Source organism: Balaenoptera ricei, chromosome 4, assembly GCF_028023285.1.
Source record: "Balaenoptera ricei isolate mBalRic1 chromosome 4, mBalRic1.hap2, whole genome shotgun sequence".
Taxonomy (NCBI): Eukaryota; Metazoa; Chordata; class Mammalia; order Artiodactyla; family Balaenopteridae; genus Balaenoptera; species Balaenoptera ricei.
Window position 1 is genome coordinate 89932909 of NC_082642.1, and position 25272 is coordinate 89958180.

The 25272-nt window shown below is 49.7% G+C and overlaps 1 protein-coding gene across 1 annotated transcript in view; it reads left to right on the top strand.

Annotated features, from left to right (window-relative positions):
* MUC4 (mucin 4, cell surface associated) overlaps positions 1 to 25272 on the top strand; it is a 49497-nt gene that overhangs the window by 16568 nt on the left and 7657 nt on the right. Inside the window, 18 exon segments of the mRNA XM_059920891.1 lie at positions 8048 to 8143; positions 8288 to 8416; positions 8752 to 8904; positions 10242 to 10375; positions 11124 to 11288; positions 12038 to 12193; positions 13307 to 13437; positions 14914 to 15002; positions 16749 to 16928; positions 17112 to 17237; positions 17993 to 18112; positions 18459 to 18667; positions 19421 to 19511; positions 19970 to 20137; positions 20721 to 20822; positions 21241 to 21474; positions 22581 to 22718; positions 24322 to 24503. Coding sequence (XP_059776874.1) covers positions 8048 to 8143; positions 8288 to 8416; positions 8752 to 8904; positions 10242 to 10375; positions 11124 to 11288; positions 12038 to 12193; positions 13307 to 13437; positions 14914 to 15002; positions 16749 to 16928; positions 17112 to 17237; positions 17993 to 18112; positions 18459 to 18667; positions 19421 to 19511; positions 19970 to 20137; positions 20721 to 20822; positions 21241 to 21474; positions 22581 to 22718; positions 24322 to 24503 — 2603 coding nt within the window.

The window sequence follows — 25272 nt, forward strand, 5'->3', positions numbered from 1 at the left end:
TGTTAGATTCCTGAGATTTTTTTCTTAACAATTTGAAGCAGCCCTAATCAGGCTGCCTCATTCTGTGGGAATCCTGCTTCTCCATCCCTTAGCCTTTATTGTAGCATTTTTTAAAGCTTCCCTCCAGGCATGTCTAAACCTCCGACCTGGCACAAGTTTTATCGACCAGACCTAACCTGGGCTCATTTAGCCTCGGTACTGCCTGGCAACCCAGGAACGCACACACTTGGGACTGAGTCATTTCCTTCTGCACAGATACTGCTTATTCTCCACAGTGAAGGAACTTGTCTTCATCTTTTGTACCTGTCAGGGCGGTCTTAAGGGAAGGAGTATTTGGTGACTTTAGCAGGAAGACTGGCCATTTCAAATCAAATAAAAAATATTAAAATTTAATCTTATTCTAAATTCCTTGAAAAAAATTGATGATGCTTTTTCATTTCAAAAACACATTCACGTTATAGGATTTTTTAAAAATTAGTGTATGTAGTTGACAAATTTACTTTTGAGGCCCTGAATGTATATGTCAGAGGTCTCAACCACCTAGAGAAGCACTTTCTTCTAGATATTAACCTTATTAATGCTCTGAGTGTTTTGAATTTGACTAATCAGGAAAAATCTCCTCCTTCAATTAAGTATTTTGAAACTGGCTATCGTCATCACCTTGGAGAAAAGAGCTCTTTTCAAAGAAAGAGTAGTGTCTTAGCCTTGATGTTCATATTACTTAAGAGAATAACATCTCTTGATAAATGGAAAAGGTACTTCTATATAGAACCAAATACTGCAAATTTGTTTAAAACTGGATTCATTGTTGTACTCAATAACTACTGGAAAAAAATTAGTGTCAACATAAGGGTTGAATCAAAAAGAAGTTAGCTCTGCGGTTTTTTCAATAAAGTTTTTTGGAAGTTAAAGATAGTTTGGGGGGAAAAATCAGACAAGGTATCTGAACTAATGTAAAATATAAAATGAAGTTAGATTGTCATCAGTGAACTGCCACTATTATGCCTATCTCTTTATCACTGGGTCGAGACTTTTGTTGAGACCGTCTACAAAAAGGGCCACACAATGACTTTCATGGGCGCTAGGCACTTTTGTCTTCCTGGGCTTCTTCCTCTGATTAAAAAAAAAATTAAAAACTATACTTCATTACTGTGTTGGACTAATGCAATCAAGGCTGGATTCATTATTACATATTCATTATAATTACATTGATTTTTTTTCCTTCTGATTGTAAAAGAAATTAACATGAAAACAGTTTTATTGATCCTAAAAGTAGCTTGGGCCCCAGGCCCTGTGGCTCTATGCCTCACCTACTTGGGGGCTTGCTGGCAACTCTAAGGCAGTGGTGCCTTGAGAAGCAGCTTGCTGAGGTTTGTTAAAAGGGGGTCGGCCTGTTCTCCGGACCTCCCACATGGTTCTAAAAACCAACAGAATTCATGCTACTCCCATTTAAAAAGAAAAAGTAAGGTAGAAAGGGAAAGCTCTGGATTGTAGGTAGAGGGACCACCCACAAAGATGGTCCTCAGAGACAGTAAAATGAAATAAAAATAACTATATATCTGAATATAAGAGAGAGTCCAGGGCTTCCATGGTGGTGCAGTGGTTAAGAATCCGCCTGCCAATGCAGGGGAAATGGGTTCGATCCCTCGTCTGGGAAGATCCCACATGTCACGGAGCAACTAAGCCCGTGCGCCACAACTACTGAGCCTGCGCTCTAGAGCCACAACTACTGAAGCCCCGTGCCTAGAGCCCGTGCTCCGCAACAAGAGAAGCCACCGCAATGAGAAGCCCACACACCACAATGAGAAACCCACACACCGCAACGAAGAGTAGCACCCGCTTGCTGCATCTACAGAAAAGCCAGCGCGCAGCAATGAAGACCCAATGCAGCCAAAAAAAAAAAAAAGAGAGAGAGAGAGCATCCACCCCAAAAAACACCCACCATATTCCAGAGAAGAGGGAGTCCTCATAAATTCTCTTGTATTATTCGGTCTACTCCCAAATGCTTTGTACTGAATAAACAAAGTTGTTTAAGACAGTACAAGTAGTTGACATGTACTGTCAACAGTACATGTATCTAGTCGTGTCAGACATTCAAATACACAAGTTCATAATATTTCCCTTTCCTTGCTCTTCAAAGAAGGTCCTGATGAGTCAGCAAAATTCTTAGGTATTTCAGATGGGGTACGAGAGAGAAATGAAGGAGGAAAAGAAGATCAGAAGGTTATTACTGGGGGAGAAAACTGAAGGATTTTTAGAAATAGAATTAGGAGACAGGTGAGAATGAAAACTGAGAAATAAGCACTAGGTTAAGGAAAAGAAAAAGAGGCTATGAAAAAGGCAGAAGGCTACTCATCTCCTTTATCATGTTTGAGAAATGTTTATATAGGATATGCAAAAATTTGAATGTTTTTCATTGAATGAACAGTGTGTGTATTTTAATTAAAACACTGTTCTGAGACTGCAGCTCATGGATCTTGGCTTCTATATAAAACTTATATGGGGAAGGTAGGAGTATACTGAGCCAGTTTCAATTACCATACCCACAAAATTAATAGTAATGGAGAAAATGTTAGCACAAAGATATTCATTGAAATATTATTTATGACTAGGTGCCACAGTGTTGGTAGAAACCTTAGACATGGTTAAATAATTAATCCTGCAGTCATTTATTCTGAAGCCCTGTGATACAGAGTGATACATGTGCAAAATGATTGTGTTATAAATATTCCAGCTTCACAGAAGGAACCTCTCTTGTCTCATGAGTCCTTGTATCTTATATTAAAAGGCACTGCCCAAACAAGCACAGCTGGAACTCCAACTGCCACAAATGGACACTATCAGACAAGCAGTGCTACTAAGGAACTGTCCCCTTCTAGTATCAGCCACACACCTCTCCAAACATTGGAAACATCCACAGTAACAACCTCAACAAAGTCCACTGTATACCAAACAAAAGGCACATCACATTCTGTTACTAGCAGTTTTGCTACAGTCACTTTGGCAGTCTCAACAACACCTGGAGAGGAGGGAAGAACAAAAGCATCCTCTTCCAGATCCACTACTCAGGAAACATTAACATCTTCTCAGGACCACCAGGCTCAGAGCATGGAAACCACCAGGGAAACTCAAAGCAACACCATCACAGATGTGACCACATCAACCCCCTCATCATCCCCAAGTGGACACACTCTTACAGAAAGCACTCCCCAGGAGACAACCTCTTCAGGTGAAACAACCACTTCATCCCCAGCCAGTGTGAGCCACACACCTGCAACAACATCAGGAATGTTGACAACACCAACCTCGAGAGACAGAAATTTCTCCCCATCTAATGGAAGCAACACATCTCCTACAACTTCAGAGATGATGACATCACCAGCTTCAACAGACACTACTGTGGAAAACACAAGAGACACATCACCAGCTGTAACGAGAAATATCACTCCAGTGACCTCAACAGTCTCAATGACAACTGGACTAAAGAAACAATCAACCTTACTCTCTTCCACCACTTCTACTGAGGAAACATCAACATCTTCTCAGGACCACCAGACTCACAGCATGGAAACCACCAGAGAAACTCAAAGCACCACCAACACAGATGTAACCACATCAAACCCCTCATCATCCCCACGTGGACACACTCTTACAGAAAGCACTCCCCAGGAGACATCCTCTTCAGGTGAAACAACCACTTCATCCGCAGCCAGTGTGAGCCACACACCTGCGGCAACATCAGAAATGATGACAACACCAACCTCGAGAGACAGAAATTTCTCCCCATCTAGTGGAAGCAACACATCTCCTACAACATCAGAGAGGATGACATCACCAACTTCAACAGATACTACTGTAGAGAACACAAGAGACACATCACCAACTGTAATGAGAAATATCACTCCAGTGACCTCAAGAGTCTCAATGACAACGGGACTAGAGGTACAATCAACCTTACCCTCTTCCACCACTTCTACTGAAGAAACATCAGCATCTTCTCAGGACCACCAGACTCACAGCATGGAAACCACCAGAGAAACTCAAAGCACCACCATCACAGATGTGACCACATCAACTCCCTCATCATCCCCAAGTGGACACACTCTTACAGAAGGCACTCCCCAGGAGACATCCTCTTCAGGTGAAACAACCACTTCATCCGCAGCCAGTGTGAGCCGCACACCTGCAACAACATCAGAAATGTTGACACCACCAACCTCAACAGAGAGAAATTTCTCCCCATCTAGTGGAAGCAACACATCTCCTACAACATCAGAGAGGATGGCATCACCAGCTTCAACAGACACTACTGTAGAAAACACAAGAGACACATCACCAACTGTAACAAGAAATATCACTCCAGTGACCTCAACAGTCTCAATGACAACTGGACTAGAGGAACAATCAACCTTACTCTCTTCCACCACTTCTACTGAGGAAACATCAGCATCTTCTCAGGACCACCAGACTCACAGCATGGAAACCACCAGAGAAACTCAAAGCACCACCATCACAGATGTGACCACATCAACTCCCTCATCATCCCCAAGTGGACACACTCTTACAGGAGGCACACCCCAGGAGACATCCTCTTCAGGTGAAACAACAGTTTCTTCCCCAGCCAGGGTGAGCCACACACCTGTGACAGTGTCAGAAATATTGACAGCACGAACCTCAACAGACAGAAATTTCTCCCCATCTAGTGGAAGCAACACATTTCCTACAACATCAGAGAGGATGACATCACCAACTTCAACAGATACTACTGTAGAGAATACAAGAGACACATCACCAACTGTAACAAGAAATATCACTCCAGTGACCTCAACAGTCTCAATGACAACGGGACTAGAGGTACAATCAACCTTACTCTCTTCCACCACTTCTACTGAGGAAACATCAACATCTTCTCAGGACCACCAGACTCACAGCATGGAAACCACCAGAGAAACTCAAAGCACCACCATCACAGATGTGACCACATCACCCCCCTCATCATCCCCAAGTGGACACACTCTTACAGAAAGCACTCCCCAGGAGACAACCTCTTCAGGTGAAACAACCACTTCATCCCCAGCCAGTGTGAGCCACACATCTGCAACAACATCAGGAATGTTGACAACACCAACCTCGAGAGACAGAAATTTCTCCCCATCTAATGGAAGCAACACATCTCCTACAACTTCAGAGATGATGACATCACCAGCTTCAACAGACACTACTGTGGAAAACACAAGAGACACATCACCAGCTGTAACGAGAAATATCACTCCAGTGACCTCAACAGTCTCAATGACAACTGGACTAGAGGAACAATCAACCTTACTCTCTTCCACCACTTCTACTGAGGAAACATCAGCATCTTCTCAGGACCACCAGACTCACAGCATGGAAACCACCAGAGAAACTCAAAGCACCACCAACACAGATGTGACCACATCAACCCCCTCATCATCCCCACGTGGACACACTCTTACAGCCGGCACTCCCCAGGGGACATCCTCTTCAGGTGAAACAACCACTTCATCCTCAGCCAGTGTGAGCCACACACCTGCGACAACATCAGAAATGTTGACAGCACCAACCTCAACAGACAGCACTGTAGGAAACACAGGGAGCATATCACTTTCTGTAACTAGAAATTTTACTCTAGTCACTTCAGCAGTCTCAATGACAACTGAAATAGAGGGACTATCAACATTGCCCTCTTCCAGCATCTCTCCTCAGGAAACATCAGCATCTTCTCCGAACCATCAGACTCAGAGCACGGAGACCACCAGAGAATCCCAAACGAGGACCATCACAGCAATGATCACATTAAGTCCTTTATCCTCTCCAAGTCGACACACTCCTATGGAAGTCATTTCTGAGGAGACGTTCACTTCTGGTAAAACAGGCACATCATCTCCTTCCAGTTCCAGCATTATATCTCTCAGAGCAACAGAATTTTTGACAGCACCAACCTCAACAGACACCACTGTAAGAAGCACAATAGACACATCACCTTCTGTAACTAGCAATTTTCCTCCATTCACTTCTAAAGTTTCTACAACATGGCAGTCAGTAGCACAATCAACTCCACTCTCTACCAGTTTTTCAACTCCAGAAACATCTACGGTTTTTCACACCCACCAGAGCAAAGGCACAGAGACCACGGGGTGGCCCTATACCAGAAGCGCAATCTCTACAGGTGTTTCTCATGAAACAATTACTCCAGGTAAAACAACAACAGTCACTTCCTCATCCTTCAGTGACAGCCACACAGCTCAGTCACAAAAAGAACCGTTGTCAACACCAGTAGCTGCCACTACATTAATTGCAGAAAGATCATATACTTCCCCAGCTAGTACTTCTTGGGTTTCATCTAAGGTCTCAACAATAGGCGAACAGAAAGAGCCTACCACACACCGCTATCTGAGCACATCTGCTCAGCAAACAACAGTGGCGTTCTCCCAGCCTCATTGGACACAAGGGACAGAGACCACTGGAGGTACTCATGTCAGCAGCACAAGCTCCAATATGACTCAAACCACTGAAATAGTCACATCCACATCTCCTTCATCCATACTAAGTGGACACACATCTCAACAAACTGTGACAGCAGGCCCAACAAGGCAGTCAACACCACTCTCTGCCAGCATCTCTCCTCAAGAATCATCAGCTATTTCCCAAATAGGTCCCACTCAAGGCACACAGACTGCACAAGAGTCCCAAACGGTGAGTTTATTCTCCCCCGTGATGAACACAATCAAAACAGTCACATCTGCAAATTCTTCATTCAAACCAAGTGGACACTCGCTCTCAGAAAGTGTGCCTCAGGATACGTCCACCACAGGTGAAGTGACAACCTTCATCCCAGCACCCTCCAGGGAGAACCACACAACTCAGGCCACTACCACTACCACAGGACTGTGGACAGCACCAACCTACCCCGACACCACGCTGGGAACTTCAGGTGGCACATCATTTTCCATAACAAGCACCATTCCTCAGGCCACCTCTGTCATCTCAACCTCGGGAGGCCAAGGAGGACAATCAACATCCCCGGCTACCAGCGTCTCACTTGACACAACATCAGCCATTTCCCAAACCCATCAGACTCAAGGCACAGCGACCACTGGAGAACCACAAACCAGTACGTTGGCCTCCTTGGTGATGGACACCACCTTGGGGGGCACAGCTCCTGCTTTGTCATCCACGGCAAGCAGCCAAACAACTTCAGGAAGTGCTCCCCCAGAAACATCTACCTCAGGTAAGATCAAGAGTTTCTCACCAACTTCCTCCAGGGAAAGCCACCCAACTCTGTCAACGACCAAACTGTCCACTGCAACCAGTCCTGACACTACTCCAGGAACCACAGGACTGGGGTCCATTATTGTCTCCAGCACCGTTTCAACCATCATCTCTGAGGTCTCAACAACAGGGAGACCTACAGGACAGTCAAGCCCAGCTTCTCCCAGCACCTCTCCTCAGGAAACCTCAGCCATTTCCCAGATGGCTCAGACTCAAAGTACAGGAACCACCAAAGGATCTGAAACTGTCAGTTCAGTCTCCCAGGTGACTGAAACCTTCTCAGCAGTCACATCTCCACCTCCTTCATCCACATCAAATGTACACACATCTCCACAAACTGTTACCCATACACTGTCACCTTCAGGCACCAGCACAACCTTTATCTCAAACCCAGTCAGCGACAGCCACAGGACCCAAACAGCAATGCCAACCATGTCATCTGGGGTAACTGAAGGGACAGCTACAGCCACTTCTATCACCCTGAGTGATGTAGCCTCACGTTCTCCTTCCACAATTTTGTCCACAAGTGGAGAAGTTCTGACAACAACCCCAGGCTCATTCACCCATGAAAATATGACTGCTGGGGTCATTCCCCCTGTGGGTTCTGACAATAACTCCTTGACAAATACCACACAAGTCCCTACTTCCTTAGTGGGCGAGTCAAGCACACCCACGTCTGAGCATCTTGCAACTGTTCAGACAATAGCCTCTACTATGCATCCTATTACAAAGCCAACAGATATGGTTTCTACAGGTAATCATAACAGTGTAGCTGGATCCACACCAACTTCACCATTTCCACTGACAAGCTACCTTTCGATCAAGACCACTCCTGATACTTCTTCAGCATGTAAGTATTCTAAGAGTCCATTGCTTACTCCACAGCCATCCACAGACTATTCTTTCTCTGACTCTGCTTCTGGTAATATGGGCACAGCTCAGACCATATCGAGTTTCTATACTTCAACCGGTAATTCTTCATTCTCTCAATCAGCCCCTGGCCCTGCAGTCACCTGGAGCTCCACCACCCTATTCACAGGTCACCCCACTCATCTGTCTGTTACCAGCACTTCTCCACCATCCACAGCATCCTTAAGCTCCTCCGTGAAGACTGAGACATCAGGTAGGTGGGGACTCCGGGGTCTTGGTCTCTTACAGTGGCCCAACTGGCTCAGCTCAGCCTCAAGGAGTGCTTGAGAGAGGAAGGTGAGTTAACACTGACAGGCTGGAGGTCAGGTCCACGAGAAGATGAAGTCAGGGGCGGGTATGGTGGGTGACAGGCTCATCATCCCTTCTACCCCAGGAGATAACTGCTTTTCTGCAGGGAGTGATTTGGGTGTGACCAGAAGACAGACAGGTTTCTAGCTGTCTCTCCCAGCTCCTAAAGTCTCTGACTCTCTTTAACTCTGCTATTTTCTCTGTAAAACCCACTCCAGTCTTCTTTCCCTGCCTGCCCAGGAACAATCGTAACCTCACAGAAGACAGACAGTGGGAGAAGCACAGCAACATCTCTACCCTTAACAACCTCCCAGACCCTTACCACGTCCACTGCTGGCACTTCCAGAGGCACCCACTCAACAGCTGCCCCAGTCCCTATCAAGCCCGAGAAAGGCGAGTGATTCCATAGAGCTGGAGCCTCTCCACCCTGGGAGGGAGAGGATGGAGTTAGATGTGGAGGTTGTAGCTGTGGCAGCTGGATTGGATCTACCAGCGAGGTCCCTCGTGGGTCATTGGGGGAACCAGTTCTGTGGATCTCTCCACTGCCCCACCTGGGCCGTTGGAAGTCCAGCTGCTCTCCATACCCCCTTGATAGGGGTGGGTAACTGAGTGCTTAGTCTCAACCTGCTTGCTCATAGACTGTTGTTTTGAATCAGAAGGGCCTTACAGGGACAATGCAAGAGCATCAGAGTTGGGTGCTGAGGGCTGGCTTTGCACACGGTGCTGGGCTAGGAGCTGGAGATACAGAAATGATCAAGGCACTGTTTAGCAAGAGACAGAGCTGCTGCCTCTGTAGGTGCCATTAGAATAAGCCCAGGATATTAGGTGCGCACACTGGAAGGCCCGATGGAATGTCAGGGGTGGGGGTGGGGTCAAGGTGAAGAGGAGGCTTCCTGGAAAGAGTGAATAGGAGCTGGGGTAGCGGAAGTGCCCCAGGCAGGCAGGAGGGCCTGAACAGCTGCAATAAAGGCATGGACAGGAAAAGCAGTCCTAGTGTTGCAGGGGGAGGAGATCCGTAAAGAATTCGGGGTTACCAGAAGTGAGGGGAAGGGTGTTGAGAAGCAAGGCTGTCATGTGAGGGAATCTTGAAGAGAGGCACCAGGGAGGACGTGGCATGATTTACATTTATGAACCGTTCCATGGTGGCTGGGGTGCGAGATAAATTTGCAGGAGGCCAGGAGATCAGTGTAGAGATTGCTGCGGTATTCCAAGCAACACCAGGTGAGGGCTGCCAGTATGGAAAGGAGGAGGTCCATTTGAGAAACGTTTAGGACAAGGTTTCTCAAATTGGAGCCCAAGGACCTCCATGGGGGATCTGATGACAAATTCTACGGGGATTTTAAGTTTATCTAGAGAAATACCATCTTAGGGAACAAGTCTCATTCTGTGAAATGATCTTTCAATTACTTATCTTCACTACATTGGAGGAATTTTGTCTTTTCACCCTTAAAAGAATTTTGAGTACCATAACTGGTACAGAATAATTTGTTGGTATTCTGACAGCAGAATCTGTTTTTCTTCAAACTGGGGAAGGCTGAGCGTACCATTTCAGGGGTAAAATGAGGAGATGGGTTGAATGCAAGTGGACAGAGGAGTCCTTGATGGTTCCCACTTAGGGGAACAGGGGACAAGGGTGGAGGAGCAGCTTGGGGACACTCTTGGGGGCCCCTACCAGCCCTGATGACATCAGGGCCCATGAGAACTTCCTGCTCCTCTTTGTACCGGCCCAGGCGTTTCCCTCTTCCCCTACGGGCTGCGTGCCAGAGACCAGGAGTTTGTCAAGAGGACTGTGGACTTCACCTCGCCACTCTTCAAACCCCAGATTGGCTTCCCCCTCGGCTCCTCTCTCCGGAATTCCCTCTACGTGAGTCCCCGACTGCAGCCCAAAGGGCAGGACCCATGACCTGCATTCCGCGGGCCTTGCTTCCCCCTCCAAGCCTCAGAGACATCCCTGTGACCATGACCAACCATGACCATGACCGAGCAGGAGAATGGAAGCAACGCTCGTCAGGCACCTACTGTGTCCCTGCCGCTAGCTCAGTTTGCATGCACCGTCTTTAATGATAGGGCACCACCTGAGGAAGACAGGGAGCTAGGCAAGGCCTCCCCACCCAGGTGGACAGAAGTGTTGTCACCTCAGTAGAGAGGTGCCGGGGCCCAGTAAGCTCTCCACTGTTTTCACGGGCCCTTTTATTGCATAGGAAGCTCTGCTTGGGAAAATTGACTCTTTGATGCTGTTCACGTTTTCTATAATTATTTCCTGGTTCCCTGGTCCAAGTATTGATACTTCATGTCTACCAGAGGAGAGCTGAATGGCAGTCGTGGCCCTCAGTGAGGGGGCTGAGTCAGGACACACTGTGAAAGGGTCTGCCACTGAAGCAGGACAAAACCTACCACCTTAGGAAGGTCTTAGGACGTGAGGAATGGCCTAAGGATGAAGAGTATCTGTGGGAGAACTATGTACAGGGCCTCTCCCAGCAGGCAGGGAGATGGATGAGACCTTCCAGAGGTTGTTGAAATCTCTGAAGTTCTATCCTCACGCATCCCAGGAGCTGACCCAAGGCTGGGATACGCCCTCCCTGAATGCTAACCGGAAGAACCTTTGTGCTCAGTTCACAGATAATGGCCAGATCATTTTTCCGGAATCAGAGTACCAGATTTTCTCCTACCCCAACCCTCCCCTTAGAGGCTTTACAGCCTGGGATCCTGTGGCCCTGGTGGCTCCATTCTGGGACGATGCTGATTTCTCCAACAGCCGGGGAACCATATTTTACCAGGTGGGCCTTTCAAAGCTCAGCACTCAGGGTCCTGCAGCAGCCAAGGAGAGACAAAGGGCTGTGTGGAGGGCCTTGAAAGTGCTCCAGCTGTCAGAGCCCGGGCTCAGTGTGGGCGGGGACTGAAGCTTAAATATGGGGGCGGGAAGGAAGCAGACTAGGATACAACCACGGGAAGACTGCAGGCGACAGAGATGGGGTGCAGCGATCCATGGTTTGATTTTAGAATGAGGTTGTAGGGGTCCATCCTAACGAGGCTGAATCAAGCAGGGACCCTGCGTGTGCTCCCGGGTGGGGTTTATGATTCCAATCAGTGGGAGCTACCAGCGCAATGAAAGCTACCGCAGGCGAATGTGGATCGTGCCCCTTCCACGGACAAGGCACTGTAGAAGGTCCAAAGGTGAAGAAATACGTGCCTGTCTTCAAGGAGCCTTCAGCTGGACATAGGGCGGTACAAATGGGCACAGGCGGTTGCACAGTCGGAGCCAGTTTATGCTAAGAGTTGCACAAGTTCAAGTCCAGAAGACTTGGGTTTCTGGGCCTCGACTCTCCACTCCACACACCCCAGGTTTCCCTGTGGCCCGAATTTGGATCTATCTTAAGGTCACAGGCACTAACTGTGAAAATGTAGGCCTGGGAGGGGGAAGGATGGGAGACACAGGTGGACTAAAGTGAGCAGAAAGTGGGGGGTCCCTCAGGAGTATTGAGCTGGGACCCTCATTTCCTTGTCCGTATCTGCCTTCTTTTCCTAGGAATACGAGACTCTCTATGATGAATACAACCTGCTAGTGAGGGAGGTGGAGTCTTGGATTAAAATGTTAACAAACACCCGGAACTATAAAGCCAGGTGGACGCTAAAGGTCACGTGGTTCCATGCCCCCGCCTATCCTGCCTGGGGGACCATCGGGGTGAGTGGACCAATGGGCACTTCCCTGTGAACCATCTGGAAGTCAGACATCCTAGAATCCTAGGCAGAGCCCACTCTTCTAAACTCCTCTCTGACTCAAGGACAGATGGCTGATTATAGCACTCCCCTCCCGGCCCACCTCCCCGCCTCCCCATCCCCCATCCCTCCACCTCCAACGCCCCCGCACCCCCGCCCTGTTTCCTGAGCACTTACCACGTGCCAGGTGTGCCTCAGGGCTTCGCTTACATGACATCACACCAGCCCAGAGCACTGGGTATTAGGAGTTGAAACATGGGACGTGAAATTTCTGTTAGTCAGAAGTGGCTGCCTATAGGCAATTTTATATGGCTCAACCTAATATTATTATCCACGTATTAGAGATGAGGAGGATGCTGGCTGGAGAGGTTAAGCAACTTGCTCATGGTCACCCAGCTAGCAAATGACAAAGCCAGGCCTGGAACTGAGGTTTTTCCGACTCCGCACTCTGGCTCTCAACCGAAATGCATCCACTGGAAGGGGGCACACCACAGGCTCTCCTTAATCTTCTCTCTGGGGCCTCACCGCTCGGACAGTCACAAAGTTATTCCTCGTGTCTGGTCTAAAAAGTCACTCACTTCTTCATTGGCTCAACAAGTTCATTGCTTACCTACTTTGTACAAGCCCAGTGCTTGACACCCACCTTCAGAGAACCTCCAGTCTCACCTGCGTGGTCCTCCACGCTATTTAGGGTGAGGGGACGTTGGGACAATATCCTTAAATATCCCAGAGGAAGTTCCTCAGGCCTCTCCCAGCTCTCGAGTGTCTTGGCTAACCTCTCAGGTTGCTGAAGCTTTCTCATACAGACCCTCTTCTAACTGGATTCTAACCCAGAGTCCTTTACCTTCCCTCCCTGGAAAGAAGTCACAAAGAAGGCAAATCCACCATGGCAGGTGCTTTGACAGTTAGGGTGAAATCTCTGCATAATTCCAAACTTGCTTATATTTTAAGCCCATGCCTTTGCTCTGGGTAGGCCAGGAAAAGGTGACGTGGGTGTTGGGTGGCGGGGGAGTGGGATGGGTGGGACATCCCAGATCTCTCACAGGCATCCCTGTGTCTGTCTCCTGCCAACCCCCAGACCAGCACCTACCAGGCCATCCTTTCCACAGATGGGAGCAGGTCCTACGCCTTGTTTCTCTACCAAAGCGGCGGTATGCAGTGGGATGTGACCCGGCGCCCAGGCAACCCCGTCCTGATGGGCTTCTCCAGGTAGGACAGGGAGGGGCTGTCAGCACTGAGCAGATAACTGGAGCCCTGCAGAGCAGGGCTTGAGCTGCACACACACTCCATCCCCCCCAGGACAAGGCACGATTCCTCCTTGCCAATGCTTCTGACTCACACGGACTCCAGTTCCCACTTCTTGCTGTTTCAGATTAAAAGATCCCTATTCACCCTGCCATTCTCTTCCCTACCCCAATCCCCGTGCACAGTGATAATAATTCCCAGAGTTTTGACTTCTAGGATTTCCACTGACATTAGCTGACCTCTCTTGACTTCTCAAATAACATCACAATAACAGCCAACATTTATTACACCAAGTACTTAATAGGCATTATTTCATTTGACTATCACAACAACCTCATGAAGGAGATACTATTTACTACCCATTCTGCAGGTAAGGAAACTGAGGTACAAATAGACAAGTCATTGCCCAGAGTCACAGAGCTGGGAAGTGGCAAAGCAGGAAGTTGAGTCCAAAATAGAATGCTGAAATCTGCCTTCCTGACTTCTGATGGGCTGAGAATTAACCTCTCGCCCAGGGGCACCAACAGCTTGTGTGGGGTCAGTGGCAAAGATGGAGAGCAGAGAGATGGATGGCACGTGGATGCGGGCGTGGGTTCCCAAGTGTGGAGGTGGCTCATTCTCTGACACAACAGTTCTGAACCATGGTGTGTGTGCAATCAGTTGTGAAGGTCACATGTAATTTGTTACTGGTAATTGCTGCAAGGGTTTTTCTCCGAGAGTGTGTTCAGTATCGCCCCTATAATTACATTGCTTTCACTTGCTTTTTGATGTGCCCTGGAGGAGAAAGTAGCAGAATTATCCAACTTAGCTAGGAATTTCACACCTTTCTGAGTGCACCCATGGAAGGTGTCACGCCCATGTGCCTCATCTGTCCTGTGTCAAAGGGGAGAAAGGATCCGGAGTCGCTGCTCTGAGGCGTGCACCCAGAGAGGCTGCGGGTTCTGCTCCAGGGGTCCCTCCTTCCTGGAGCAGCGCTTAAACACCACCCCGGGGTGTGGGGAGAGGGGCGGAGCACCCATTGACCAGGTCCTCCTAACTCAGAGACTGCTCCTAACCCTCACAACCAACCGTCCCCTACAGCGCCCCCTGCCAACCCCTAGTTGAAGGGAAACTAACAGGAAGGAGGCCTGAGCTGTTTCTTTCACACCCCTGTCTCAGGACCGTTTCCTGCACTTCTCCATCTGATGTGGAATAAATTAGGGCCTCCTACCCCTGCCCCATCCGCCTCCTTCCCGCTCCTGCTTAGCGCTGGGAGCCAGTGATTCTGGCTGCCTGGCTGCCAAACTGACTGAATAGCTGACTGACCAGCTGATGACTAATGACTGGCCAGACCGAGTGGGTAACTGGCTGACTGACCGGCCGGATGAATGAGTAACTTGCCTACTGAGGGGAAAGAGTCTGTGTGTGACAGAGGCCAGAGATTCTTTCCTTTGCCTGCAGTGGAGACGGGTATTTCAAAAACAGCCCGTTGACATTCCAGCCAGTGTGGGAGAAGTATCGTCCAGACCAATTCCTGGATTCCAACTCAGGTAAAAGCGCCACCTTATCACACTGGAGGGACTCAAGTCCTCTTCTGTCTCGCACTCCGTGTGCCATGACAGTCCTAGAGGGGCAGCTCCCTTGTATCTCCACCGTCCCAAAGGGTGTTTCCAGCACAATCTGACCTCCCACAGGTGGAATCCAGACTTGGCATTGCCCAGGGAGCAGCGTACCTCCTGCACCCTCATGTAGTACAGAGTCTTCTCCCTGGAATGAGCCAAACCCAGGAGGGCTATGAGAGGGGGCCCAGATCCTGGAAGTGAGGACGGGGGTACAGCAGGAGGTGGGGGACATGAATGAGCAGTTAGGACAATTCTCCAAGTGTCCTGTCCCAGAGCTGGAGTGAGAACCCAGATGAGATCCCTTAATGGATCTACCAAAAAGGAGTTCCAGGGGATCTGACATCTATTCAGTCATCATTTATTGAGTACCTGCTGTGCGCTGGACACAGTGCTAAGAGCCAGAAGTATGAAAAAAATAAAGACCAACTCTGTTGGTCTCAGAGAGCTCTCACTCTGGTAAGAAGGCCGGTACTTTAGGTCCCATGGGCCTCCTCCATGACTTGTACTGTCTGGTGGCCCCAAAGGGAAAGAAATTACAGTTTCCAAAATGTGACAGAACAAAAGATATTTTAGCATTAGAAATTAGCCATGTAAACTGTGAAGCATAAATCCAGTTCTATTTGTTCTATGGCAAGAAATTCTGGTAAACAGAAGCTGAGTCAAATCATGAGTGCCATCTTGTGGAGAAAGCTGTCCTATCAGATTAAGTCCCTTCTATCCAGATGCATCTGCTTGTGATGTAGGGGGTGCAATGTGATAGTGCGTGTGTGTGTTTTGGGGGAGAGTATCTGGTGTGTTTCCCTTGATACCAGGCCATTGTGGAGAAGATACATGAACAGGTAATCATAAACAATGATTATTCTTTTCAAAACCTTATCAAACTGTAGTTATCTTGATAATTTCTTCTTTTGTGTGGGAACAGGATCAAAATCTAATACATTATGTCCTATTGCATTTTTTTGTACTCTGGAGCCCCATTTCTCACTCATGCAGCTGGGGTGGGTGGTAAGTAACTTACAGTTAATTAAAGGTCTATTTAAAGTTCAAACCCCCTTCAGGATTTCTTCTCCCAATTACTTCTCGTTTCCAAGGATGGCATCTGGGCACAGAGGAAGCTTCCTCAGCCTTGTATTGTTGGCGCAAGCGTCTGCTTCACGTGCCAGCTTCCCTGTGGCTCCCCAGCTGGCCCCTGAGCGTCAGCCTCCATCCTGGCTTCTTTGGCCACTGGCATGTCTGTGCAAGTGTCTGAGCATGTGGCTGGTGGCTGGTGGCATCACTCACTGAGATATAGGGTGCATGAGGAGAAACTGGTTTGGGGGGGATTGGCAGGTATTGGAACTTAGAGTAGTAGACATGAGGGTAGAGAATGGGGTGGACTGAAGCCCAGGGCCAGGGTTTGGCTCTGAGTTGGGTATAGGTGAGGTCTCCCTGCCCAGCACTTGTCCCAGGGTTTCACCCTAAGATCCAAACTCTGGAATTTTGAACGTCACATCAAAAGGGCCTTTGGGGAGGAATCCCTGCCAGTCTCATTTGGGTTCATCCCTGGAAGAGCTGTCCAGAGTTGGGGGAGTGACATACAGAGGGAGCATTTATGAGTTTTGCTTGTCCCTAAAGCTAAATCAGAGCTTGTGGCCCCAGGCCCTGGGATAACCCCTTCTTCCTCTGCTCCCCCAGGCCTCCGAGGGCTGCAAATCTACAAGCTACACAAAGAAGAAAAGCCCAACTACCGTCTCCAGTGCCTGCAGTGGTTGAAGAGACAGTCTCAGTGGCCCAGCTGGGGCTGGAACCAGATCTCCTGCCCGTGTTCCTGGAGGCAGGGACTATGGGACTTGAGATTCCAGCCCATCAACATAGGTGACACCTCCTTCCTGTCTCTCGAGGCATCCCCAGTGTCCCCCACAAGCCCACTCCCTCCCTCTGGCCATGCCTGACCTTTCCCTTCCGGGGCACCCTCAGTTCCTCCCTGGAAGCACCCCAACCCCACTGCCGCCACCACCACGGGCATCCTGGGCCTGAGTATGTCTGGGCTTGTTGCAGCCTGGTCGGGCCTTGGCAGCAGGCAGCTGTGCAGCTTCTCCTCCTGGCGAGGGGGCGTGTGCTGCAGCTACGGACCCTGGGGAGAGCTTCTCCAAGGCTGGAGAGTGCAGAGTCCTTGGCAGTTCGGTAAGTGTGTCCACGGAAAACTCAACCCCGCCTTTTCTGGAGCTTTCTGTTCTTCACTGTCAGAGACCAGCTTGGGCTCTACGTCAGCAGTGGGACCCACAGAATGAAGCCTCTTGTCCCGATTTCCTCCCAGCTACTTCCCCTCAATTTCCTGATCTTGTAACATTAGGAAGTTTCCGACATCCCTTCCAGCTGGCATCCTAGGGATTTCTGACTGAGTTCCTCTTGCCCCATCTCCACTTGGCCCATAGCCCCAGCCCAGAGTAGGGACATCTTTCTAGGGAAGGGGAGGGGCCTGGTCTGACCCAGATTAGCAGGCTGTCTGGGGGAAGATGTGGAGTCATTTCCCGCAGAGACCTTCCAAAGGAGCTAGAGAGGACAGGGTTGGGGGCCCAGGGTAAGCATGTGCTCCCCACCTCCTCCCTGCAATCTCAGCAGCCTCCTTAGTCCCCAGACGACCAGCCACAGCCTCCCACTCCCAGCGTTTGGAGAGCGGTGGGACTCAGACTACCCACTCCAAGAAAGGAAGGACACTGTGCCTGCCCACCAGGGGCTTTGCTCCACGTGGCTCTGACAAGCCCACAAGGGAGATAGTAACTGGTCAATGGCCTAAGGTCATTAAGCAGGGTGGGATCTGAACTCATGTGGGCCTGATTTGCCAACCATGCCCTTGCCGCCCGCATCACCCTGCCCAAACCTCCCAGCTGGGTCCTGCAGGTCCCTCATCTCCCCCAACCTGCTGCTCTTCCCCACAGACCAAGAACTGGAGCCACAGAACTGGTGTTGCCGTTTCAACGACAAGCCCTCCTTCTGCGCCCTGTACCAGCTCAGAAGGCCCCGCGTCAGCTGCGCTGGGTACCAGCCCCCGAGACCGGGTGAGGCTGCTGGAGCCCAGCCCTGGGGCAGGGCTGAAGTGGAAGATCTGGGGAGGGTTAGCCTCTCGGGGTCTGGACCGGGGCGGCACAAGCTTCCTGGGGCAGCGCTGTGACCACAAGGGAAGGTGGAGGTGTGTGCGGAGTGTGGCAGAGGAGGGACTTCACACACGGCCCTGCGGAGGGGGAGGTGTGGTAGGTGGGGAAGTAATGAGAGGACGTGAGGGGGCACACAAGCACAAGAGGGCTTTCGGGGAGGGTTAAATGCTCCATGAGCACCTCTCCAGGCTGAAGTCTCCCAGGTCTTTCCCTGGTCTGCCCTGCCAACGTGGTACCTCCTTTGTTCCAGCCTGGATGTTTGGGGACCCCCACATCACCACCTTGGATGGTACCAATTACACCTTCAATGGGCTGGGAGACTTCCTGCTGGTCCGGACCCGAGATAGAAACTCCTCCTTCCTGCTGCAGGGCCGCACTGCCCAGACCGGCTCGGCCCAGGCCACCAACTTCATTGCCTTCGCCGCTGAATACAACTCCAGCAGCCTGGACCCCATCACGGTGAGTGGGGCCAGGGCGCTCCCCTCACAGGGAGCCTTTAGTTCAGGGACCTTCAGCTGGAGACTGAGGCCCCGGAGGAGAAAGAGAAGGAAGAAGGGAAGGGAGCAGGAAGGAGGGAGGACGCATCCTGCCAGAGCAGTGGTTCAGATTAGGAGTTTGGGATTAACACACATACATACTACTATGTATAAAATAGATCACCAACAAGGACCTACTATATAGCCCAGGGAACTATACTCAATATTTTGTAATAACCTATAAGGGAAGAGAATCTGAAGAATTATATATATATATATATTCTTCATATACATATATGTCTGAATTGCTGTGCTGTACACCTGAAACTAACACGATATTGTAAATCAACTATACTTCAATAAAAATAAATAAATAATGGGGGAAAAAAAAGAAAGAGTCAACCTGGGAGACACAGGATTAGGGTCCTGGCTGTGAGACTGAAGAAACAATTTAACTTCCAGTGCCTCTTTTTCCTTAGAGTAAAATGGGGATATTAATATTACCTACCTCACAGGGCCGTTGTGAGATTTAAAAGCTAATCTATGAAATGTGCCTCGCTCAGAACCTGGCCCGTGCCAAGCGCCTCACACCTGGTAGCTACATCACCTCGTGGTCACACTCCCCATCACCTTCACCTCCATCCAAGCCCCAGGCTCTGAGCTCTCTGTAGCCTCCTTCCTCAGTTTCTGGGCCCACCTGCAGGTCGGGCTTAGGCCTCTGTCAATTCCCTTCCAGGTTCAATGGCTCCTTAAGCCCAGTGACACAATCCACGTTCTGCTCAACAACCAGACTGTAACATTTGAGACTAACCGTGAAGATGCAATAGGTAGGCTGGGGACAGCCGTCAGCTGCCCTCTCCTGCTACCCTGGGTCAGGATCAGCAGGGTGCCCAGCACCAGGGAGAAGGGAGCTGGGGCGGAGAGGCAGTGGCATCGGGGCAGAGCAGCGTGGTCACCACCCCTGCTGTCCCTCCAGCAGCTGTGCCTGAGCAGTTTCTTCACCAGAGCTGGGCCTTAAACTTTCCCTCCTCACCCATCTCCTTCCCCTGAGGCTGTGACAGCCTCTCTATGACAGCCCGTCCTCAGTCCCCAGGGAGAAGGGGGTGGGGTGGGCCGTGAAGGTGTCCTGTGAGTGTGGTTTGGGGCCACTGGAGTAGGACCCTGCAGGGCATCTCCCAGCTGCTCTTAGTCTCCTCTCTGCATCTTGAAACTTCACTACTGCCAAGTCTTGGGCCTCCAGGTCTCCAACGCTGGCTTTTTCCTCATTTGTCTCCCAACATTCCAGGCCAGGAGATGTTCAACACCTCTGGAGTTGTAATGACCCGCAATGGCTCCGTAGTATCAGCCAACTTTGATGGGGCAGTGACCATCTCAGTGATCGCTCTCTCCAACATCCTCCATGCCTCCTGCAGCCTCCCGGAGGAGTATCAGAACCGCACAGAGGGCCTCATGGGTAAGGAGCAGGCAGGAGCCTGCCTCTGCAGTAGGAGCTCAGAACCCCCAGCCCGTAAGCATCTCTACCTCCAGTGGGCCTGTGGACATCACAGGTGGAGTTTCCTTTCTCAGCCTCCTTGGAACAGAGCCCTGAGGGTACAGAGCAGCAGGAAGGAGGAGGGACCTCTTCAGCTACCTCTGAGGCTCACTTCCCGTCCTCCTGAAGCTCCGGGTCCAGGGCAGCCGAGGGGGCATCGAGCATGGGCTCTGGGGAGCATGGGGCCAGCAGCCACCCTTCCCCTCTCTCCCTCCCTCCCTCCCTCCCTCTGGCTTCACACCTTCCCACCCTCCCCCATCCCCCATATTCCCTCCCTTCTTTCCCCACTTCCTCCTTCATTTCCTCCTTCCCTGAAGCAGAGGGGCAGGCTCTGAGGCTATAGTCCTCTCCTGGCCTCCTGGAGGACTGAACCGACAACAGATGCAACTGAAAGACGCTTCGCAGGCCCCCTACTCCCCACATCTCCATGTGACCTGTTGGAGGCTCCCCAGGGAAGGGGGGGGGCCACAGTCCCAGGGTGGCTGACTCCTGCTCTGTCCCTCAGGCTTCTGGAACGGCAACCCAGATGATGACTTCAGGATGCCCAATGGCTCCACCCTTCCCCCAGGGAGCTCCGAGGAGATGCTTTTTCACTATGGAATGGCCTGTGAGTCTGAGCCGCAGGGTCCGCAGGCAGATGGGGTAGGGCCAGGATGAAGGAAGCTGCTGCACCGTCTCCCTCAGGCCTGTGGGGACCAGACCTCTGTCCTCTATGAGAGAGGAGTTGGAAGGAAGAGACCTGAGGATGCTGGTGCCACCTCAGATTTGTCCCCTCCACCCCAGATTTGTCCCCTCCACTTCCGTCCCACCTGCGTCTCTCTACCTGGCAGAGAGGACGAGGAAGTTGGGTGGCCCTCACTCACTAGAGTGGGGACTTCCAGACTCAGAAGCTGGAAGTCACTCTGTCCTTCCACATCCCCCTCCCCCACCCAAACCATATAAAGTAAGGGTAAGGGGTGGACACAGCAGAAATATAACTGGAGTCCCACCCTGGTGCCACCACCATCGCACCTTGTGTGTTTTAGGGGAAGTCAACGGAACAAGCCTTTTTGGCAAGAGGGACGACCATTTGCCTTCCAACTTCACCCCTGTCTTCTTTTCACAACTGTCGGGAAACAAATCTTTGAATGAAAATTTGACCTCCAAGTGTAATGGAGATAAACAATGCATCTACGATGCCCTGGCCACAGGAAACAAAAGCCTTGGACTGTACACTGGGATGCTCTTTAGAAAATACCAGCAGATGAACACCACCCTGAGTAAGTGGTATGAGGCCCGGGGAGGCATGTGCAGAGTTAGGGAGCAGATGAGGTGACCCCCTTCCACGACACTCCTTTAAGCTCCACATTTTTAAAACTTAACAGATTCTTTTGCTCATGTTATTCCTCTGCTCAAACCGTCCCATGATTCCCCAGCCCTGTCCTTATGATAACCTTCAAAGCCCTATCCAATCTGGCCCCATTGCCTCTCCAAACTCTTCTCCTAGGACTTCCCACCTCACTCATTCCACTCCAGCCCCACTGGATTCTTTGTGTTCTTCAAACATGCCAGGCTCACACCCGACTCCGAGACACTGCACGTGCTATCCTCTTTGCCTGGAATGCCCTTCCCCCAGAGAGCCACAAGCTCGTCCCTCACCTCCTTCCAGTCTCTATTCAAATGTCACCTTCTCAGCAGTGCCTTTCTTAGCTAGCCTGCCTAAAATTTCACATTCACCTCCACTTGCTATTTGCCTTCCCTGCTTTATTTTTTCTCCTTAGTATCTATAACTATCTAACATATTTTCTAATTTTCATAGGTATCTTTTTTATTATTTGTTCATCGCTGCATCCTTACTACCTAGAACAGTGCCAGCCATAGAGTAGATGCTCAGTAAATATTTGTTATGACTGACTGACTGAATGAATGAATAAACAATTGTATGGAAATAGCAGGGCTCCAAAACACAGAGACCAGTGCAAAGGTTTTACTCCCTCTCCATTTCCTGACAAATGCAAAGCCCATCTAGATGTTACCCTCATGGTTTACAGCCCTCTTCCAAAGGTAAAACTCCGCAATGGTCTGAGCAACCCTGACCTCTGATTCACTTCATACCATGCCCAGAATAACATTCTGATCAGGAAAGAACTTGAATCCTGTTTGAGGAGAAGATAAAAGAGAGAATAAAGATTTGGGTGTGTGGGCAGTACAACCACAACCTACTCTGCATGTGTTTGAGAGCAGGTACACAGAATAATTCCTGCTTCTGGAGGTAGGTCACAGCCTGGGCAATGCTTCACACAAGAGAGAGGACTAAAGAAACAGGAAGCCCAGAAGGCAAGAGAGTATCTTGCCTCACTCCTCGCATTCCTTCTTTGTGTCTCAGATCAGTACCCCCCCTCTATTGAGGGTCCTGATGTGATGGAAGCTTACATGGGACAGGCCAAGCTGGTTAATTACACCAGCAGCACTAAGGACGTCACATTCACTCTCAGAAACAACTGCACTGACTTCAAGCTCTTTGGTAAGAATCCTTGGCTGGGGCTGTAGCAGATGAGGTCAGAGTCAAGCTCTGGGTAATTTTGTTATACCCTGTGCAACTTCATGTCACTTTTCCATTGGAATATCCAGGACCAACATTTCTTGGGAATAATCCCTATAATTCAAATAGGTGCCCCCAGTGAATAGTAGTGATGGGCTTATGGAGATTTGGCTGGCTAGCTAGACTGTCTCTGGGCACGTACAACTGATTCAAAGATCATTTCATCTCAGTCTTATAATATGCAATCATCCTTATGCAATCAACAAATCATTAGAATAAATATAACAATTAACAAATACTAATTTAAAACATTTTCATATCTATTGAAAGAAGGATATAATATGGAACGAGATTTAAAGAAATGCGAATAACTTCATTTGGTACCTTTCTCACTATTTTTATGTTTGTCAACCATGTTTACCTCACTTTGCCTCTCTTTATCTGCTTTTCTGCGCTGGGACCAAGCAAAGCTTCATCTTTCCCTCCCAGTAATGGTGTGAAGACCCCATTTCAGGCCTGTAACCATGATCTGGGTCAATAATAATAATAATAATCTGGGAATTCCCAGATTAATAATAATAATAATAATCTGGGACTTCGCTGGCAATCCAGTCGTTAAGACTCGGCACTTTCACTGCCGTGGGCCCGGGCTCAGTCCCCAGCTGGGGAACTAAGATCCCACAAACCACGAGGCATGGCCAAAAAAAAAAAAAAAAAAAGCGCAAAAAAAGAGAGTCAAAGCCCACAGGATGTAGCTTGCCTTCTGTTGCCAGCACTAATTAAGCTGGTGACTGTTCTTTGCTAAACCAAAGCCCTTAGGGACCTTATTCTGAGCTCTGAGCACCTCTCTGACTCATTTTCTTTCTCTGCATAAGAAGGGACTGCTTTGGCTGTACCCTGTTGCTCCATGTAGCGTCCTCCCAGGTGCCAAATTAATAGTATCAGGAGATTTTCTCCTCCACTGAGCTCCTATCCTGAAGAGTGCTGGCCTGGAAGTTATGCTCCCTACTATCAGCTCTTCTCAATCTACTGTTTTAAGGAGACGTTCCTATTTTCTTGAAAAACATAAGACAGGTTGGACCAGAAGAGTCCTTATTGATAGGTAGCAGTGTTACACTGTAGTCTGGTGTCCGAAGGTGGCTGGTCAAAAGTCCAGGCAATGAGAGCAGTGGGTGAGAAATCAGGGCGAGGGATGAGGATGCCATGAAGCTGAAGTCAGTCTGGCCTGCAGTGTAGCCTGGGGAAGTGTTGGGTGGATCCTGGCCTTCATCCTCCATCCCCCCCGGATGTCCCATCCTGGTGCACGCCTAGGCAGGGTTGCCTTTTGGGGTCTCTTCAGGGGGAGCAGCTGCCTCCCCCTCTGTGAGGGTCTACCCTATGATCCCTGAGTTGGGCTGGTGCCACCTCCAGCTCGGGGCGTGATCAGGATCACTCCAGGAAACCAGCCTTGCTCAAGGAAATGCCGGAGAAAATTGGAGGGGTGGTCTGAGAGGGGTGCGGGAAGTCCAGCATCAGCACTTGGGGTGGCAGAGAGCAGAGCAGTTGAGGCCTCCAGCTCTCAACAGTCTCCTCTTCCCTGGGGCAGAGAATGGGGCATTGCTATGGACACCAAAGTTGCTGGAACCATTTACTCTGGAGATTCTAGCAAGAAGTGCCAAGGACAACTTGTCATCTGTACTCAAGCCAAGGACGGTGGTCTGTGCGTGCAAGGCAGAGAGCCAGTGTTTATATAACCAGACCAGCTGGGTGGGTGATTCCTCCCTGGAGGTGAGTGGTGAAGAGGGTTGGGGGGAGGTTTCCAAGTTGAGGGAAAGGAAGTGGGAACTGAAAGGATGTCGTCCTTCAGCTCTTCTGTGCTAATGTGTGTGATGGGAGGCGGGTGGAGCTGTGGTAGGTGAGTAGAGCAGACACCAATCTCGGGCCACAAACTGACAAGTGTAAGAAATAGAACTTTCTTTACTGCTTATAGCTCAACTGAATTTTTATCTCCCAGCTCCCATTTAGCCAGGCTGGCAGGAAACTTCCACCTCAATCTTTCTTAGAGCTGCCCAGTGGTTCCCAGCTCCATGGTTCTGGAGTGAGACAGTGAAGTAAGACAGTAAGATGTGGGTAGGAAGGTGCCCATGTGGTCCCTGGGCCTGAGTCTACACGGATCACAGCTCCATGCACCCTCCCTTCAGACATAGGGGAGTGCTCTGTGGCTTCTGGGCCTTGCTCAGACACAGGAAACCCTCTGCAGAGTGGCTTAGGGTCCCATCTGCCTAGAAGCACTGCGTAGCCATTTCTCTGGGGCTTCATCTTCATGGTGTTGGGAAGAGAAGTACAGATCCCTCTGATCTTGGTCCCCCCAAAACCTTTTTGTTCCCTTTTTACTCTCTTCCTCCAACTAAAAGAAGCATCTCTTTTGAAGTTTGAAGAAAATCCTTCTCCATTCAAGTTTCTAGCCAAGATACTTGGCCTAAGTCCATGAATCTGGCCCCATCTGCTTTTTTTTTTTCCACCTTTTGGGGGGAGTCAGAAAGGAAAGTGTTCGGCT